The sequence below is a fragment of the Semicossyphus pulcher genome, unplaced genomic scaffold (assembly GCF_022749685.1).
Source record: "Semicossyphus pulcher isolate SPU_LCO1_2020_fin unplaced genomic scaffold, fSemPul1.0.p SCAF_15, whole genome shotgun sequence".
Taxonomy (NCBI): Eukaryota; Metazoa; Chordata; class Actinopteri; order Labriformes; family Labridae; genus Semicossyphus; species Semicossyphus pulcher.
In genome coordinates this window covers 17,547,921-17,567,803 of record NW_027211659.1, presented here as the reverse complement: position 1 = coordinate 17,567,803, position 19,883 = coordinate 17,547,921, and the positions used below count along the sequence as shown (strand labels likewise).

The following is a 19,883-nucleotide window of genomic DNA, read 5'->3' as shown; positions in this document are numbered from 1 at the left end:
CATCCTGCAATCACCAGAAGGCCTAAAACAGCTTAACATAATTCATCACCAGTATAAAACACTTTGCTTCGGCACATTAAGTAAAAAGTTTTTACCCAAATGTCGTGTCTGTATTTGTGCCTCAAAGGACATTTTAAATGTCCAGGGTGAAAATTACTGAGACACTTTATGCGATCACATTATCAAAGACCCAATTCGATGCTAAGAAGCAAACTGTTCAATAGGGGGAAATAGGTCTAATCTTATATCTTAATGACATCCTATTAGGGATGACTCTAACAGTCCTGAAAATGAGCTACATGTATTGCAACATAGCCAAGCTCATAAAAACCATCCAATGCCGAATCATGTTCAAGCATAGTCAAATCCTCATTTTATAGAGCCTGTTATAAAGAGCAACTTATTGGTACAGGCAGCAGCATAAACACAGAGATATTCATAGAGACACACACACAAGCAGCGTCTAAAAGAAACGTCCCGCCCATTAATGGAGTGGATCAGACTTTTATGGAGCACAAAGCTTTTTAAATCGCTCTATGTGTGAGGAGGTAACTGATATACCAGACCTGCACCAGGACAACTCCTCATCACAACTATAAATCTACTCGCAGCTTGTCACCGTTCCGCGTTCCGGACAGCATGTGATCCCCTGAAAATCACACACAGGTGTGGCACAAGCACCCTCGTGTGTGTCGATTGTGTGTGTGAGATACAGAGGGACAGAGACGGGAAGTCAGGTCAGACGTCTCCCTTTTATGCAAACTGTATGTGTGTCTGTGTGTGAGTCACACAGAAACACTGCTAGAATTTAATATGGCCTCTGTGCTGTGTTCTGCTTTGACAATCTAAACAAAGCTGAAGCAAATTACAGCTTGTATAACACACACAAACACACACACACACACACACACATAGCTGCAACACTCGTACAGACCTCAAAAACAGGAGATGTACGGCAGAAGTGAATACAGTGTTTTACTCGGCATTCCTTCCATCGAAGACTAAATAAACAGCCTAAATTAAAGCGGATTTGAAGCGCTCTCGCTGCTCTTTAGATCACAGTGATAAAAGATGCAAAAACAATCAGCAAAGTGTATTCCCACAAATTCTATTTCCACAAAGTGCACTTGGAAATGCCTTATCGGTGGTGGAGCACCCTTTAACCGGTTACAGCAGCAGGGAGATCATACAGCTAGCCTGGGATTTCCATAGATGAAACACCTCTCGTTTTCTGGGAAGCGTTTCAGTTGGGAATTCCCAAGAATATCACCAAACATTCCCTAAGAATTCCCATATATAGAATATATCGTTAACGAACAGCCCTAGCACTGTCGAAGTGGGGGCCTCTGGTTTCACGACCTTATGATACAGATGTGTGTGATAGCTGAGCGAGCAGTTCAAGCAAAGGCAGAGGTAAAAGACGAACTAGGGGGATGATGAAGTTTTTCTTGTTTATACTAATACTAATTGTCAAAAGGTGACCGTGCTTTTCCCGTCAGGGCCCTTCGACTTCGGAACGACCTGCCCGAGGAGATAAGGCATGCAGAATAAGTAGCTTCTCGTAAATCACTTCTAAAAATGGTCTTTTACAGACTTGCTTTGATGTAGTGTCACCTTTTTAAATGCATTTTAAAAATACTTTTAATCTATCTATCTGTTCCTATTCTTACCCTCCTTTATTGCTTTTATTTTATTTCTTTATTTTTTATTATTTATTCAACTTTCGTTTGTTTTACTGTTCAAATCTTTTTATCTCTTTTGCCCTGATGTGATGTCGTCTTTGTATCGTCTTTTATCGTTTATGGTCTTTATTAATCTGTTTATCTTTATTTGTTTTCCTTTATTGCTTTATCTGCCTTTCGAATCTGCCTATTTTATTACTTTTATTTTTTTTATTTGCATATTCTTGTTGACCTTTTGAGTTTGCATTTCGTTGATTTTCTGGACTTCTCTCTGTTTGGCCTCATTGTTGAATGTTCTTCAATTTGTTCTGTCTTCTGCAAAATTCCTGAGTTCCTGCCTTTGCTTTGTCTGTCAAAGCCCTTTGTAAAAATCTGTTATAAAGGTGCTCTATAAATAAAGTTGTTATTGTTATTATTATTATTATTATTATTATTATTATTATACTACAGTTTACAGGAACATAACTTTATTTGAATAATTTCAGTTCCCACAGTTTCCTGACAAAATCAGAAATATACCGGAAATGACTCTTTCCCAAGTCTTTTTCTACCAGGTAGCTCTGTAAAAGTATAAACTGTATGGACTCCAATGTAATGTCATTAAAGCAGTACAATGCAGGACTAGGACTACATGAAAAATGTTTTTATGGGGGAACCAGTGCTATAGTACAGTGGTAGTTATTAAAAAAATTGGACCAAAAATTAAGTGTTGTCGATTGGCAACAGTATAACATAGAGACTGTCCGTTTATGGGTTCCAGCCACACATTTTCCCCTTTGAAGTTTAAATTGGATTTACCCTAAAACTCTAGCAATGAAATGTGGCTTTCAAAAAAGAGTGTGATAAATAAACCAACTCCTGAGTAAAGTTTATTTATCTGACCTGCAAATGCTTCACTTAGTGTTCTCATGAAGCCTGTATTGACTCAACAGAGTGTTTGTGTGCATGCTTAATTAAAAATGATCTATTTGGTGCACATGGAGATTGCAGGACCAGAGTGCACAAGATTTGGCAGGAAAAGTCACATAGAACTGCTGCGTTACCTTAAGCATGAGCAGTCCAATCAGCACTAAGGATTGTGGGATTAAATGAGTTGTGACAATCAATATTTATGTTCCACCTCACACTAGAGAGCTCACACAAAAAAGTCCTGATAAAATATCGAACCTTTTGTACCTTTTTAAACCCTAGAATGAAAATAAAGCTGTAACTTTACAACTTTCCTTGTCAGCCGTTGGTTTGACCCCAAAACTCTGTGTAGTAAATCATCAACTACACAGAAGTATGTTGTTTTGAGTGATGTGTGGTTGTTGGCCAAATGTTCCCTTTTCTACGTTAGGAGAGGCTAGCGTCATCGCTAAATTGCTATTGGATTACAGGATAATGTACACTGTGTGCGTCTGTTTCAAACTAGTGTAAATACAGACAGGGAAAACCACAAACAGAGAAGCTTAAAGTCAGACTGATGCTGTGAATCTGAACATCTTCTCGCTAAAAACTCTCTTTTGATCTCTCTGGTTTTGCGCTCTGTTTCAGCATCCTGTTTATGTGTAAGTGCAATTATGTCTGCGTGTGTCTGTGTATGTGTCTCTAAAAGCCTCTCTCTGTCTCATAAGTGAGTCATGGTGCGCTCTTGATGTGGGCAAATTTGTGCTCCGACTCTTGTCCTCCAATGGCCTTGATGCTTGGCATGCCAGAGGCCCTCAGCGTCCCTCCGCCTGCCACACGGAGAGGCCTCTATCCCGGGTTGTCATGGGAGTCTCCCCTGGTCGTCCCAGTTCCCTCCACTGCATGGAAGGGCCTTTTGTCTGGGGTTTAAAATCCATGGGTATGTATGGCTGCTGTGGAGAATCCTCTGGGAACTTTTGGTGGTGTGTGTTGTTTGTGTGTCTGTACCCAAGTGTATCCAGCAATTCCTGAGAGACGGTGTGATTAGCAGGGATCAGTGCAAAGCCCCAGAGATGTTTCATAATAAAAGTCTGTCACGCTAATTCTTCCTTAAACTCTTTTCCCCCATCTTTTTTTAATGAATAAACATCTGAATTGTGCGTGCAGGGGTGTGAGATTAGAAAGCCACAACTAAGAGCAAGACCTGCAGCGAGCTCCCTCCAAGTATCAGTCATTAACCTTTCCTTTCGCTGTTTTCCAGCCTTGTTTTAACATCTTAGGTAAGGATGGCTGAGCAGGGAGCAGAGTTTAGAGACGAAACAGCTTCTGTCGGCCTACTAATCAAGAGATTAGGGGCCACTGTTGGCATTCAGGCAAACTGTGATCTGGGACACACACAGACACACACACACACTAAATCTGCCAGAGTGATTAAACTTGCATCCACGGCTAATTTCACCATCAAATGTCAGCCATAGCACAGCATTGGTGCTGAAAGCCATTGTAATTCGTTCTGCACTAATTTCCCTCACAGAGGAATGGGCGACCCCACAGACGCATTTACTGTCTGCCATAAACCTTGTCTCCATTAAGGAGCGGAGGGGAGAGGAGGACAGGATGAGGAATAGAAGGAGAGCTGAAAAGAGGAGATGAGAGATAGAAGTAAAGGAGGGAGGGGAGGAAATGAGAAAAAAGGAGAAAATTAATGATGGAGGTAAAGAAGTGTTGTTCAGACGTGAGACATGGAGAGAAGTTACAGAAGGGAGGGCACTGAACAAGATAAAAACATGGACTTCTTTTTCTCTTTGTATAAAGATGAGACGACAAACTTTTTATTAGATTAAAGTACAATTTAATCTCAAGATCAATATTGAGCAGTACTAAATGTATAGTCTACTGAACTGACTTGATCATTCTTTCCATTGTGAACACCCAAAGGGGTTCAATCCACTGCTACATAGCCCCTAAAAACAAGACACCAAGACTCTATCGATAATTTCAAATAATCTAGTAATGTAAAATGTTATTGTTAGTGTCTACTCAAAACTCCTCCAACTGCATTTAAAGCAAAATGCTGTAGTTTGTCATTTAAAAATGTGCTTGAGTGCTTTAATTGCCAAGAGTTACATGAAATGATTAAGAGCATCCTCGTATACAGGTCTAAATAGAGTAGCTTGTTAGTTTAGCATAGGTTAGCAAAAAGACTGGTGAAATCAAACCCCAAGAACACAATTGGCACCATTTTGGTGTAGTGGTCACATTAGGAGTTGCACGAACAAGACTTTTAGCTATTCAAAGGTTAGACCTTAGCCACGATTGGCTGACAGTATTTGGAGTGACTGCATAGCCCCTCCCCCATATGAGTGATCCCACATGGGGGAGCAGCCACACTGCACTGTCACTCCAAAGTTGTAGAAAACATGGCTGCTCTTGGATCAGTTATTCAGCCTCATATGTACGAGCCGGAATCATCAGGGAGGTATCGGAATGGTATCTCGACTTAAACTTGCCTACTAGAGCAAGATGGCAGCCTGAGGTGAATGACGATGAATGATGATTGGTCGATTTCAGCGAAAGCAAGGTTCTACGTAGAAACATGCAGCTGTTCTGAACGGCCCATTTCAGAGGCGACCTTTTTTAAAATGTAATTCGGGAAAAACACAGAATTATGCAGTTTTTACTTTTTCACCGTGAACAAAAAACACAGAAAAGTGTGAAACCCATGCAGAATATGAGAATATCCATTTAAAAGATATGGCCCCTTTAATGCACACTGGCCCAAAAATGCTCCGACGCACAGGTTTTAAAAAAACCCCAAAGGTGATAAAAAGGTGAATACATTTCTCTTAGCATCGCCAACACCCCCACATTAATCTTTTAATCATCAGGATCTTATCTATAAGATTTAATTACATTTTGAAAGTCAAGTATATGATGAGTTATTAATTTTTTTTCCCAGTATGTTGTGCGCAGCTCGACCAGAAATTTGAATCTCATCAAACTTTCAGCACAGATGCAAAAAAGTTGCGTATTTCCCAGATGTTGAACATGCATTAAAGTCAGTTTGTGAAGTCTCCTCAATCGTACATGAGGTAAAGCATGAAGTGAAATATTCTACACCAACCTTTTCGTAGTATTTGATCTCATAGTCGAGGATAATGCCGTTGGGTCTTTCGGGCTCCTGCCAGGACAGGGACACGCTGTTTCGAGACGTCTTCTCCTTTTTGATTACAGTTACCGGGGAGGGAGCTGGTGGGAAACACAGACACAGAATGAAAAAGAAAGAGTGAGTTCCTTTATAGTGAGGTTCAGTGGAAGTTCAGTCCCCGGTGTTGCATCCTGGCAATTGTCTATGGTTCCTGTTAGCCTAATTCAGTTTGCTGCCCAGTGGGGCCACATTAATGGCTGTAGCCAAGAGTTGGTGGGTGGAATGGCTCCATGAACGTTAATGCAAAGACTGGCATGTGGATAATCGCAGACACACACACACACACACACACACACACAGGCTCAAATGTATAGACTTGCTTCAGTTAGATCTACATTTCTGGTCAGATTATTCAGCCTTAACACGCTTTATTGTCGCCTTATTCTTCTCTTTCCCCAGAAACCTTTAACATTTTGGAGTGAATCAAAGCTTTGCAATGTATGACTCTATAAAGGAAGAGTGTTCTTTCCCAAGAAAATGAAGCTTGTTTCCAGAGTAAGTACGGGGAAATAGAGTCACCAAAAGCAACATTAACCACAGTGACAGAGAAGATTGCAAGCCCAAAATTGCAAGTAATCACCGGGAGAAATTATTGGCCATTTCATGAAAATGAAAAACAAAACGTTGTTTTTTTTTAAAGCCACTAAGGGAAATTTGTGTCTATTTTGTGTCTATTCCAACCTGGTGATAGCAGACATTTAAAATCTCAAATTGAATGGCTTGTCCATCAGTGTTAATTGTAGCGTCTGTAGTTCCTCTGCAGTTCTTGTTTCATTTCTGCATTCCGTGTTGTACTTTTAATTTGAAGTTCAAAAACCACTTCCCTTTCTTTCACTGCTGTCCCGTCCCTTTTGGTGTGGTGCTCTCTCCCTCGCCAACCTTCCTCACCAATCCTTCACCCAAGCATCGCCTTGCCGCAGGGAGTTCACATGGTCCCAATCTCGTAATTCAGCACATCCCTCCCCTCTATCGAGCCCTGCCTCCCCCTCCCTTCCTCCCTCCCTCTGCCTCTCTCTCCTCACTCCCTTTCTCATTTCCCTTTTTTACTGCTCTCTAATTGCCAGGCAGCTCTGGGGCCAGCCCGGCATCTGAGGCATCGACTTTTAATTTTATTAGACCACAGGAAAAAACATGTTTGTCTTTGAAATGTTCGAGCCTTTCTTGATTGTGATTATATAGCTGCCGAGTGTGTGTGCGTGTCGGAGTGTGTGTGTGTTTGTGTCTTTCCGTGCATAAACTAGCGTGTATTTCCGCGGGAAGTTATTTTTTCTCCCGTAATGAATCCAGATGGGGAGAATCTGTTTCTATACCCCCTGCTCCTCCTCTCCTCCTCTCCCTCTGGTTCTGATAGCGGGGTGAGGCCGTGTTTTTTATTGGCTCTGTGGTTTATGGTGGTAATGATTTACTGTGTCTGGGCCGCTTGGAGGCAGCTTCAAGTTCCTCTCCTCCTCCCTTTCCTCCCTGCTTCCCCCTCTCTCTCTCTTTCTCTGCATGTCTATAGCCAGGCACTTTATTCGCTGTCACTCTCTGTTTCTGTCTGTGGTGTAACTGTAAAACTGATACTGCATACAAGGCCCATAATGGCCTTAAAAAGTGGCCTTCAGCATCCCTCACCTGTGATTTGAGGGGCATGATAGAGCTGTAAGAACACATCTAGTTACTCTGTACACACTGCTGGACTATTGGAAGTGATAGTAGCTTGCTGGTTGTATTATTGTGGAATTTAATGAAAAGAGATGCTGCCCTGATACTGGTACCAATAGCGATACTGATATCGATACTAGTACCAATACTGATACTGATATCGATACAGGTACCAATACCAATATCAATACTGGAACCAATATTGATACTGGTATCAATAATGGAACAAATGCTGATACTGATATCGATACTGGAACCTAAACTGATATCGATATGCTACCAATACCAACATCGATACTGGTACCAATACTGATACTGATATTGAAACTGGAACCAATACTGATACATATATCAATACTGGTACCAGTACTGATACTGATATCAATACTGGTACCAATACCGATACTGATATCGATACTTGAACCAATACTGATACCGATATAGATACTGGAACCTATACTGATACTGGTACCAATAATGGAACTGACACTGATTCCTTCATATCAGGAAGGAAAAAAGAGTATCAGAGCTTATCTAGACTCCAGATATTCTAGCATACATTTCTTTAAAAAATACATTGTTCAGTCCCATATCTTCATTTCACACCATTTTGTTTGTTCATTTACTTGGAATGCACAGCTATTGATCCTCACCGCCTTGTGACTTGATAGGTGCACATTATTGATACGTTAACAATCACTAACATGAAATATTGATGAGACCAATCATCACATCATAAACAGTTTAAGAAAGGATTCATTGAGCTTTGTATATACTATATATATATTGCATGTGCCAAGTTCAGCAGCAGTTTGCAGTATTGATATTGTGTGTAATGTTGTCCACAGTAGTTATGACAATGACTGAAGGGCAAAGGAGGTGGAAGGAGGAGAGCTATCTGACAGCACCTTGACAGCACAGCCAGGACACACGGCTCCTTCCCAGGGAAACACTTAATCCAGCTTTTAACAGCTTTGGCATCTGTACGTGTGTGTGTGTTTATGGGAGAGAAAGTGTATAGACGGGCGGGGCTGGTGCACTGACATACCTAATCCTTGTAAACTCTCAGGGCTGATGGAGAGTGTGCAGCTGCAGGCTCAGATATTTGTTCGAGGGAGAGGACTGTGTGTGTGTCTGTGAGCTTCTACGGTATCTGTGTGTGCTTGATCTATAATATGGAAAGACCATGATCCATCTCCTCTAAAGATCACTCAAACATTAAAGATGTTTCACAGTATTCAGAGCACACACAGCCCTCTTATTGTTGATAAGTCCTCTTTAAATCTAATATATATTCTAATCACAGTGATTCTGCTAACAGCGCAGATTACACACTCACTAACAAAAGATTCAAAAGCTTTGTCAAAACATTTTGTCTTTTTCTTTTATATTGTCTTGAATTTAAATGTGTAGCTTTTCATTACCATTGCCCTTTTTCCTCACAGCGAGAAATGACATCCTGATTCTTCAGCCTAGGCACACGTGTGCACATATGTGAACAAACACACACACACTAAATCTATATTTACAGCTCATCCCTGTCTTGTCACTTTACAGAGGTCATGTCTGTATGTTGTCACTTCTAATTCAGCCAAGATGTGACAACACAGAGTAAACACAGCAGACATTCATCTGTATGTGTATAATGAGTACACTTGACCTTTCACATTTGCATATGTATACTTTTGTGGTTCTGTAAAGAGTCTAAATGTACAGTATATGTTTGAGTGTTTATCTTATCATGAATGTTTGCCCTTGAGACTTTTCCTAGAATACTTTGAAGTTAATGCTCAATGCTGTACAATAATCATTTAACCTTCTCAACATTGTCCGGTCACAGAGAAATAATCTGTTTTTCATTAGATAAGAGTAGTGTGACCGATCCTCCATCTCCATTCCCTACAAGTTGTGTTGAGTGCTCCTAGTGAAGGTTTGATGGTGCTATTAGTTAGTAATCTTCACAACTACCGCAGCACTGTTTCATTATTTAATTATTGTAAGTTAACACTCTCTTGTTGATTTTTTTCTTTCATTCATTCAATCTTTCTCCTTCATCTGAGTGTAGAATTTGTTTCTTTTTCTTTGGATTTTCATTTATTTTTGAAGTTGTATCTGTAGTCATCGATCTTTTCTTTGTTTGTTCAGCCACAGTAGATTACTGTTTACTCGCAACACTTGCAGAGACTGGAAAAGCAGCTGCTTTACACACAAGTGTGTTTGTTGCGTTAGCTCCGCCTACCCTCTCTGGCAGACAAACCACTGCTGGGTGATGGAAAACGCGTCACTAACTGGGCGCCTCTTGTAATTTTTTCACCCAGTCTATAATTCTGGGCCAAAGGTCAATCACCGTTGTGTTAAAATCGTTTAGATCATCACTTTAATTTGGCCTTGCCTATTTGCAGGAAAATGTGAAATGTCCTTAGTGACTGCATGATTTTACCTGGAAATTACCAATGTGTTCATAGTAATCTGGGAATCTGGGAGATTCTAATGCTCATGAAATAAAACAGGTACAAGGAGTTGCCATGGCTGCAAACAATCATCGCTGTCGATGTGAGTGTGTAGTTCTGACCTTGCCGTATGACAACTTTGCTTAAAAAAAAAATCCAAGTGCTAAATAAAGTCTGGAACAAAAAGGCCCTCAAGACACAAAGAGCAACACATAAAGCAGAAGAGAGTAGCGGGTTGTGGGTTGATTTTGGATAGTGCTAGAGAGAAATAAAGGACCGTATGTCCTAATGAGGAGAGAAAAGAAGAAAGGAAAACCAAAGTCAGGATTAAAAGGGCAGCAGAATAAAATACTGATCTGTTTACACAAAAACATGAACCAATAAAAAGGCAAACTGTGTGAGAGAACAGTAGAGGGAGTGGAGAACTGTAAGAGAATAAATTAATGTACTACAGTGAGACCTTTATACATTCCTTGCTCGAGTCCTGGCTTTCTGAGGTTTGGCGCTTTCTACTACAGCTAGATTTATTTTACTCTTGGAATTTCACAGCACCACTTTCCTTTGCCTTCTTCTTCTTCTAAGGCCTGGATGTGTGGAGAGATATTTGTGTAAAAGATTGATGGGAGTTTTAGGAGCCCGTCCTCACTTTAAGATAGTCTGTTAAAAGGATGAGACACTTTTTTTTTGCGAAGGAGGAAGACATTCTATCCTGGTCGTTAAACAAGAGAATAGCGGCCTGGGATCGCCTTGTAAATGTCCTGGACTGATGGTTGGAGTGCATGTGTTTGGAGCACATAAACTACAGGCTAGTGTATTGTATGATAAGGATATTTTCAGAGAGAGGAAAAGAGGGATGCACTTTAGAGAGAAGGACTTGTATATCATCGCTGTACTAGGTAGCTACTAATCTTTTTTATGCACATACCTGCGGAAAAGTGCACAGTATGATTTAAACAACACTTTCCTTCTTGCATGAGCACCATACATCCATAAATATAGTGTGTGAACAGTTGTGGTGTTGTACTTAGCTGTCTTAGGCCCAACTTAAATAAGAGAAAAACTTCATCTTTCAAGAGCTTCAAGAAAATGTCCTCTAGAAAACATTCATGTAATGTTTCTATCTATCAGAAGCTCAATGAGAAGATGATCAAATCAGTGAATACTGCGACATGAAAAAATAGACTATTATAAGAAGCACTTCAGTGAATGTCCTTGAAGAACTTAACTGTCAATCATTTGCTCGGTACCCTTCTTGAAATTACCACTTTGTGAGTATGTAAGTGAGAGGACAGTGGATATTGTCAGAGACAGGGGAAGAGAGAGTGGAGATGACACACAGCAAAGGACCGAGGGTGGGAGTTGAATCCGGGCCACTTCATTGAGGACTACAGCCTTTATACATAGCGTTGCACGGTTTAACCACTGAGCTAAACCTGCATTTATCAGAACTGCCTGTATTGTTACTTCCGATTCAAATTCACTACATTTTATACATTTAATAATGAGTGAGAATAAAGTTTTTTTGTGACAGTGATGATGATCTAGACCAGGGCTCCACAATTTGGGCCGTTTTCGGCGCCGAGGTGTGGGTAAACTGGTCAATGTTCAGGGGATTCATTTCTGCCCCTATGGCTGTTAATTTAGGGGCTCACTGCAGTTCCATTATTCTGATTACAAAGATGGACAATACAGCAGTTTTTTTTCAAAAGCACTTTGAGCTGCATGCAAGCACTTTCTCTGAGAAAGGTGTCTTTCCTTTCAAATATGTTTATGCTTTCAAAAAGAAGAATATGGATGTTTTATTATCTCTGCAAATCCACTTACTTTTAAGCAAAAATTACTGTTCATGTAATTTCACATAACATTTCACATGAAGTCTTTTTTGTTTTGGCCCACAACCCTCCACCTATCTTAAATTTAGGCCCTTCATAATTAAGAATTTGGACACCTTTGTTTAAAAAAATCCCCCGGTCCACAAAAGCACAGATATAAAAAAATCCCTGTCCAAACGAAAATGCAAAAACACAACAGAAAGGCTGTCATGAGAATGCCACACCAACAGGTGGTCATGCAAAGAAGAAGAAGAATCGCGGCCAGTCAAAAGTCTGAGAAAATCTATCCCGACGCCTTTGTACAGTACATATATGTGTAAACACGTAAAAAGTCCTGTTCAGCATCACTGTTTTATCACGTCCTCATTTGTGACTCCTCACAAAGGAGATAACGGCACACAGCCTGACATCACGGACCAAAAACGCTATTTAACCCGTCTACACGTCTCCGTGGAAACAAAGTTTCTAAAAGTCTTCACCCTGGCCGGAGTTTTACAAAAGATCCGTTTTCAGTGACCTAAAACGGCGTTTGTGTGTGGACGAAAGGCCAAAACGCAGAGAAAAAGCTACGTTTAAAAAAATACCCGTGTACATGGCCTAAAATGCAACTCCAGAGGCCTTTCACATTGTTCTTCACGCTGCATGTTGCATTAGTTTTCCTCCAAATAGAGTTTTGTAAAAGTTACAGGTGGAATTTTGCTTGATAATCCAAGCTTTCCTGATACATGTAGGACTGAACAGAATAGTTATTTTCATACACTGTTTAATCTGATTGATAAATACCTTTGTTATTGGAGCGTTGCCTGCGAGGTAGTTCAGGCTAGTTATACACACTTGACATGTCTCATTCTCCATCACATGACAACACATCCTTCTAATTGGGCGGTCTATTCAAACTGCTATTTAATTTCCCACCTCTCGGGCAGCTCTGGCAATGCTACTACTGCCCGGATGTGCTTGTTCTTTCAGCTGCACCACCACCCCAGAATCCTCCTGCAGGCTCCGGCTCGGGGGTTTAAGATATTATCTCATCACTCCCCACATTTCTGCTAATAAAATAAATCCGCAGGGGGTGATGATGTCGGAGCCAAGAGGCCAAACAATGATGTTCTGCTTTTGTAATAAATATTTACAATGTGAGTTGTCTGACTGAAATCTATTCATTGTTTAATGCAGCTCTACCTGTGAGGCAGGGGGGTTCTGAGTAAACACGATTTCAATCCAAGCATGCCTTGTACTCCACAAGAGCCACTTCCTACTAAAATTGACTGCTGTAGTTAATTTGAAGCTCTTTCCGTAAGTATGTCTGCCTGATTTTCTGAGTGCTTCCCATCTGCTGCAACATCTCACCTGCTTGGTTGGTGGTGATGGTAACAGCGGCGTACTGCCTCATCTTCGGAGCCATCGATGACACGCCATTCTGCGCTTCAATCTCAAACGTGTAGTTGGTGTGGGCCAGCAGATCGCCCACTGTCACCGTGGTGTTGTGAAGGCCTATGGCTCTCGGCAGGAAGCGAACGTTGCTCCGGCACGGCTCGCAGCGCTGGGTCCCAGCGTTGCTGCCGTTTGCAGCGTTCCCACGGCAGCGCTTGCAGAGGACGGTGAAAGTGATGTCCCTGCGACCGCCACTGTCCTCGGGCCAGTTCCATTCCAGGATAACTGAAGTCTCGTTGATGGAGGAGATCACATTTCGAGGAGCTGAAGGAGGACCTGGTTGAGATGGAGGTGAAAAGACGAGGAGAAGAAGAGGTTATTAGATGTAGGAGAAGAGAGATGTTTGGGTTGAAAGGATATAGAAGAAGGTGGTTTTAACTTTTGTTCTCTAAGTTCACTTTTTGTTCACTCTTTCATTTTCAACAGCAAAATAATCTAAATTTCAAGAAATGCTGTACAACGCATACATAAGTACCTCTATAAATGTAGTGAAATTGTGGTACTGTGTAATAACAGGGTTGAGTTAATATGACTCAGTGTATCTAACACAGTATATGTCTGTTAGCCTTTCCATTTCTGGGTCGCTAAGAGAAGAAAACAGCATGACACAAGCTCTTTCACAGAAAAAAGTCTCTGACTGACATATAAAAGTAAAAAACATCTTATTACAAACAGATTTCTCTGAATATTTCCAGATTTCTGTATCAAAGCTAAGACTGTAATTACATGGAGGACAAAACAAAACTGCCAAATAACTCCACGGAGGACTCGAGCAGGAGGAGGAGGAGGGAGATTGAAAAAGGGCTTAATGGACTGTGTCTGGAGATAAAATGCTTTGTTTGGTTTGTTTGACTTAAGAAGAATATTCTTCACGTCCAAGCTATGCGTGGAGCTCCTGTCATTGTAATCGTCTCTCAATGTGTTTAGCAAAAGAGAAATCAAATGAAAAAAATCCCTGAATGCGAAAATCATGAAAGCACATGCGGGTATGTGGAAGTCTCATGAATCCAAGACTTATTAATGTGTGTTTAATGTTGTCAGAAATCTAATATGACACAAGTTTGAGAGCAGTTTTCCTAGACTAAATAATCTGTCACAACCAGGCTCTAAATGAAAGCGTAGAAGGATATGAAGTTTAACAGATGTAACGTGCATTCATGAGGAGTTTAACACACAGTTAGGAAACACTGAGTGGGCCGGCAATGCCATGGGCTATTACATTAGACTTTTACATGTACACCATTCAGACTTAGGCTATGAAAAAAGACAATTTATGGTATTTTAAGGTATAACTTGATTTAATTTGATAGATTACTTGATATAAGTGATAGCCTGGTCTGACGTTTGATAATAATTGTAAATCAGCACTTCGAGGGGCCAATTCTAATTTAGATTCAAACATCAACTCATTTGTAAAAGTCTATTTTTAATACTATTACTTCTCCTTCATTGAATATCAACGCATAGCCCCTTTCCCACTGGTCAGAAAAACTGCTTACACCTGCTAACACATTTTTTGCTTAGTGGGAAAGCTTAGACCCGGGTAATTATTGCCTCGCTCTGATCGTCAATGATGGGAACACAAACCTCGGGTAGGCACGCTAATCTCCGCCCCCTTTCCGGTGAGATGCTATGATGTGCATTGAAGCCCGTCTCGGTCCGAGCAGCGCTCGAACATCGTTCCAAATTTGTTGGCGCTGAGTTTGAAAAATAGACTGAACGAGTAATAGATACAATAAAGACCTAACGACCGTTACGTCTTCACTGGCCTCCATGCTGCTTACCAAAGAGTATAATGTAAGTTCTTTGTGCGCATTATTGAGATTATTGAGACCGAAAGGAGTATACTTCACTGGCGATGGGAAAAGAGATAATCAGTATTTATTAGCGGGGTCTGATAAATCCGCGTCAACGCGCAAATTTTGGTGGGCAAGGGGTATATGAGAAAACCTATACATCCTGTCATTAACAGTATCCACTTCTAAACCTGTGTATAAACCTACTCTGTATTTCTTCAAAGTGAGACTGTATGTTTTTATGCTAATCTGACTCTGACAGTCCTCTGGCTCACCTACACAGCTAACTCTACTGAGCACATCAAACTGACCTGTAATCTCTATAAGATACAACCTGCGCTGGTGTGCACATGCACACATGCAGGCAATCATATACCAATACCAAATGTCAAAATAACACATGTGCGTTAAGATTAACATGTGACATGAATTATGTTGTGTAAGAAGTGAGGATGTGCGAGTGTTCTCCCCTCCCTCACTCAGGGACTTATGTATTGATGATTCTCTTTGGGCTCTTTCCAGCCTCCTACTTATCACTGGAGATGTTAGCAGATGCTGAAACTTTGCAGTTAAAAAAAAAGGCATTTCACTGTCTTGTGTCGATCAGCAAGTCAAAGCAATAGTGATAATCAGCAGTGCGGCCTGGCACTTTTTGTGCACTTTTGTGCTAATTTGGAGGCGATGCTGTGGGACGTAGGGGAATGCACTGATGCATTTTTAATTGGTGGAACTGAATTCTAGGGAGTAGACAAAATATACTTCATACACTGCTGCACAGCTGCTGAAGAGTGTCTCATGTTGGATATAACAGGAAATACCATAAGGATGGAAGTATTGTTTAAGTATTAAGGTTTTTCTCATGTCCCTGCCCTCTGAGGTTTTCCGGCCAACACTTCAGAATATCCAGAGTTAATTCTAAACAACCTCTATCGCAGCGCTAACAGTAAAACCCCCTTCTGCGATAATCATGATCATTATCTTCTAACAATGTGTCTATTCATCTGCAGCCCTTGTGTCGCTCAATCTGTCCCAGTGAGGTGAAACTTGCCTAGTTGACAAGATGGCGTAGAGATAATCACAACAGGGACGTGCCGTGACTGTCTTTCTAATTAGGACTCTGTCGATGGCTGTGGGCGTCAAATTGTATTTTCTACTGTTCTCCACACAATGAAAGATCCCCCCCCCCTCCCTTGCCCATTTAGTAACGGATGTATCCATAACCTGACATAAGGGAATGCAGAGATTTATAGTTTATTGGGGAATGCAGTTTGGACGACTTGCAGAAGGCGTCTGCATCTGTAATCCATTTGCATCAGAGGAAGACAAAAGGGAATCATGTAGAGAGCGGAAAAGACGATAAAGCGTCCGTGGCTTTGCTGACCTTTAAATAAGAAAGGAATGTCAATGTTGTTTGTCTATTAAGCAATTTATTCTGCTGAATTGGGACATTACACACTATTGTAAGAGTCTTAAACTGTTTTATGTGGAGAAACCGAACAATAAATGAGATCACGCTCTATAAACCCTGTTCGAATCTTTACATGAGAGCTTGTAAATGCTACTTTTACATGTCATTTTGAAGCTTCTGGATGGAGTTTGTCTTTCTGTGTCTTTTTAATCAATTAGCCTTTTGTCTTGTGTAGCTATGTGTACAACAATAAGGCTTTTTTAAAATAAAATTCAGTGTTCTGCGAGAATGATTCATAGTGAAAAGCATCTGAAAGTATTTAAAACCATTATAGGACACTAAAACTCAGTGACAGCCAAACTAATGGGTTTAAACATCTCTCCAAGGCAGATTTCATAGCATGTTTTATGGGCTAATGAGAGAAATCCTCCCACACCGCACTGAGAGGCTTCTCTTGTCAGATATCTGATAGAAAAACAACACGAGAACCTGCGTCACATGAAGATCCCACTGACCCCTCATATATATCAAATGTTGAGCAAACTGTTGCGTAAAAGCACACTTACGGGTGCAGGCCATGGACGCGGGGTCTCCCTCAGCACGGAAGTAGTTCTTCTCACAGCCACAGTGCAGCGAGCCCTCGTGGTGCGAGAAACTGTGAGGCGGACACTTTGCACATTCCATATTTCCGATCGTGGATTTGTAGAAGCCCGCCCTGCACACTGGAGACAAAAAGAACACAGACAGATACATGAGCGTCACGCTGAGCCAGCACATCGATAGCTACCTAATAGCTGCGTCCTTTGTCAGAGCACCTGGAACAAGAGCGGGAAATGAAAGAGGGGGATTGTTTAACGCGCTCACACACGCAGACAAACAACTAGAACAAAGCGGAATTTAAATCTGCTGTTAATGTAACAAGAACCCATTGACTGCTGGTAAAAAAAAACAATAATTCTCTGAAATGTCTTAGTCTCTATTTCTCTCCCTCTTCATCTCTCAGAGGGCACAACATGAATAATGCAAATTGTCCCCTCAGATACAAGGGCTGCTCTCTTTAAATATCGGTGGTATTAAATCTGCACTCAGCAGCTCTTTTAACTCCTACTCACCATAAATCTGTTGCAATCTGTGTAAGTAGGATGACACTCCACCTGTGTACAATATATCTCATGTGTGAGTGTGTTTGTGTGTCTGTGTAGGAAGAAAGATCAAGGGGAAAAATAACTCCCCTTTATGCTTTTTTTCCTCTCATGTTTTTTCCTCTACTTTTTCCATTGAAATGTGTGTGATGTTAAATAAACCTGAGGGTGGGTGCAAAACATTTTAAACTACAAAACCCCTCTCTTCGTGATGGTAAAGTCCTTTTAACATTATCAGTAGAGGTTTCTCTCTTGCAAGTTAAAACAACACGCATCACAAGATTAAAGCAGCCTTTTTTCTATCTTTAAATCTTTGAATGTGATGTTATTGTGTTTGAAAAGTGTAAAATTTATTTGCAAGTCACCTAAAATTGAATCACGTCTGGATGACACTGATTGGACCCGACTTGATTTTTATTTAAATGCAAACATTGAAGTTTCACAGTCATAGGATACTGTTGCACAAACCGACAAACAAACTCTCTCTCTCTCTCTCTCTCTCTCTCTCTCTCTCTCTCTCATATACACGCACACACAGGATAAAAAAAAAAAAGGCTAGCAGCTCTAGCAGCGAGCCAGCAGAATGTGTGGGCTCAGCAGAACAGGTCTGACAGATCCCAGTGGTGGACAACACACTTCTGCAAAAGCCAACACTGCTGATACTACTGCCATATCCATCACTGACACTGGCACACCAAGGTCCCCATGCTACACTAAATACTCCTCTACCTCCCCTTCACAGTGTGTGTTTGAGCGTGTGTGTGTGTGTGTGTGTGTGTGTGTGTGAGAGAGAGAGTAATAGGATGTGAAGTGGGTTTAAACAGCCATATATGATCCTACTGATGGAATGACAACCACAACACTTGCTGACACACACAAAACAGACCACCCTGATTGGAGGACAACGCCAGGAAATTAGAGCTGACAGCCAGCGGCCCCAGCCAATCAGGTAGCAGGAGCAGCGAGATAACCGCTGGGTCAGCAGAGATTAAATATGAAACAGAAGTCTAGATAAACTGAGAAAAGTTAAAAAGAATCAATCTCTTTGGAAAGCTACCTTATTGGAAAATAAAACCACTGTGGCTCAAGTCCGACTGGATCTGGTTCCAGTTAGCTACCGTGTGCACCAACTCCTGGTGTTGATCTGACAATGGATTCAAAATTCAATCAATTACAAAGACATGTATATCACAGAGGAAGTGTTTGTTAATTTCTGTATTCAGATGTCACAAGTTATATTTATATTATAGCTGTATATTTTGCATGTTTTTCATGTCTTTTTCTTGTTACTGTTACAATAACACAAGTTAAGAGGACAAAGAAGAACAAGGCAGTTAATTTATCTGAAAATGGGCAGTTGTAGGCTTCATAAGTCTGGACTTCACATAACCAGGTGTGGCTCGCAATCCCAAGCCTGTTAGTTCCTACTAATGAAGTTAACTTCGGGAGTAGGACCACGCCTAAAACCACACCAATCATCTGATAAGCCTATTTATACCCCGTCATCCCACTCGACTCCTTCCTCATCCCCTCCTATTCAACTCGGTGTATGCTTATCTCGTGTTTCTGTCCGACTCTAGGTACGGTCTGGGCCAAAATCAGCTCGGGTAGAGAATGCCTGAGACGGAACCCCCACTCTGAGTCCCCTTTTGCCCGGACTTCAACATATCCTCCCAGACCAGCCTTACAGAAGACATCACCTTCACCTTCACCCCTCAACGTACAGAAAACGTATATATATTTCCAGAACTTACATTACATATTTATATTGTTGTGGCGTGTTCCTTGCTAGTTAAAATGGTCTTTAAAGGGGATCACAATTTTTCATATCTGGAAAAAAAGCTGTGTAGTTTCCTTAAACAGCTGGGCATTGTAGTTTTTAGCAAACGAACACCGCAGTACATTTGTTGAGCATTAGATCATATTTAATGGGCTGGATGTTTTTGGGACTAGCTGCTTTACATGTGGTCATTTTAATGAAATAATAGACCCTCTGCAAAGCTTTGGCCAAATGATATGGTCTCAGTATTTTTGGACAAGAAGTTTCCAGCACGGAAGAATGAGCTGTATCTTTCTTTGGATACACTCTAAGCTACTATTTGAATATCCTTGGTTTCATCCTTTAAGCACAGCTCTTTGCTTCTGCTGGAGTAACTTATCGTCTTTCTAGACTTGGAAAAAAAGACCCTGACAAGTCAACACTCCACAAACAGAAGAAAAAAACCTTGTTTCCACTTTAGAGTTAAAAAAAACCCTGCGACCTTTCAGTGCTTAACGCAGCCGTGAAACTTATTATGCACAGAGAGGATCACATAAACGTTCAATATAAAAATTAATAACTAAAGCTGCACTTACAGTATGAGCTTTTCATATGACAGTACAGTGATATGTTGTATTTT

At 40.9% G+C, this 19,883-nt stretch overlaps 1 protein-coding gene across 2 annotated transcripts in view; it reads right to left on the bottom strand.

The window, feature by feature from the left end:
- Positions 1 to 19,883, bottom strand: part of epha3 (eph receptor A3) — a 96,576-nt gene that overhangs the window by 30,237 nt on the left and 46,456 nt on the right. For both annotated transcript variants that reach the window (XM_069663245.1, XM_069663246.1), the window contains exons 4-6: positions 16,909 to 17,064; positions 13,055 to 13,414; positions 5,695 to 5,819 (exon numbers count right to left, since the gene is read on the bottom strand). In XM_069663245.1, coding sequence (XP_069519346.1) covers positions 5,695 to 5,819; positions 13,055 to 13,414; positions 16,909 to 17,064 — 641 coding nt within the window. The remainder of the gene's footprint in view (positions 1 to 5,694; positions 5,820 to 13,054; positions 13,415 to 16,908; positions 17,065 to 19,883) is intronic.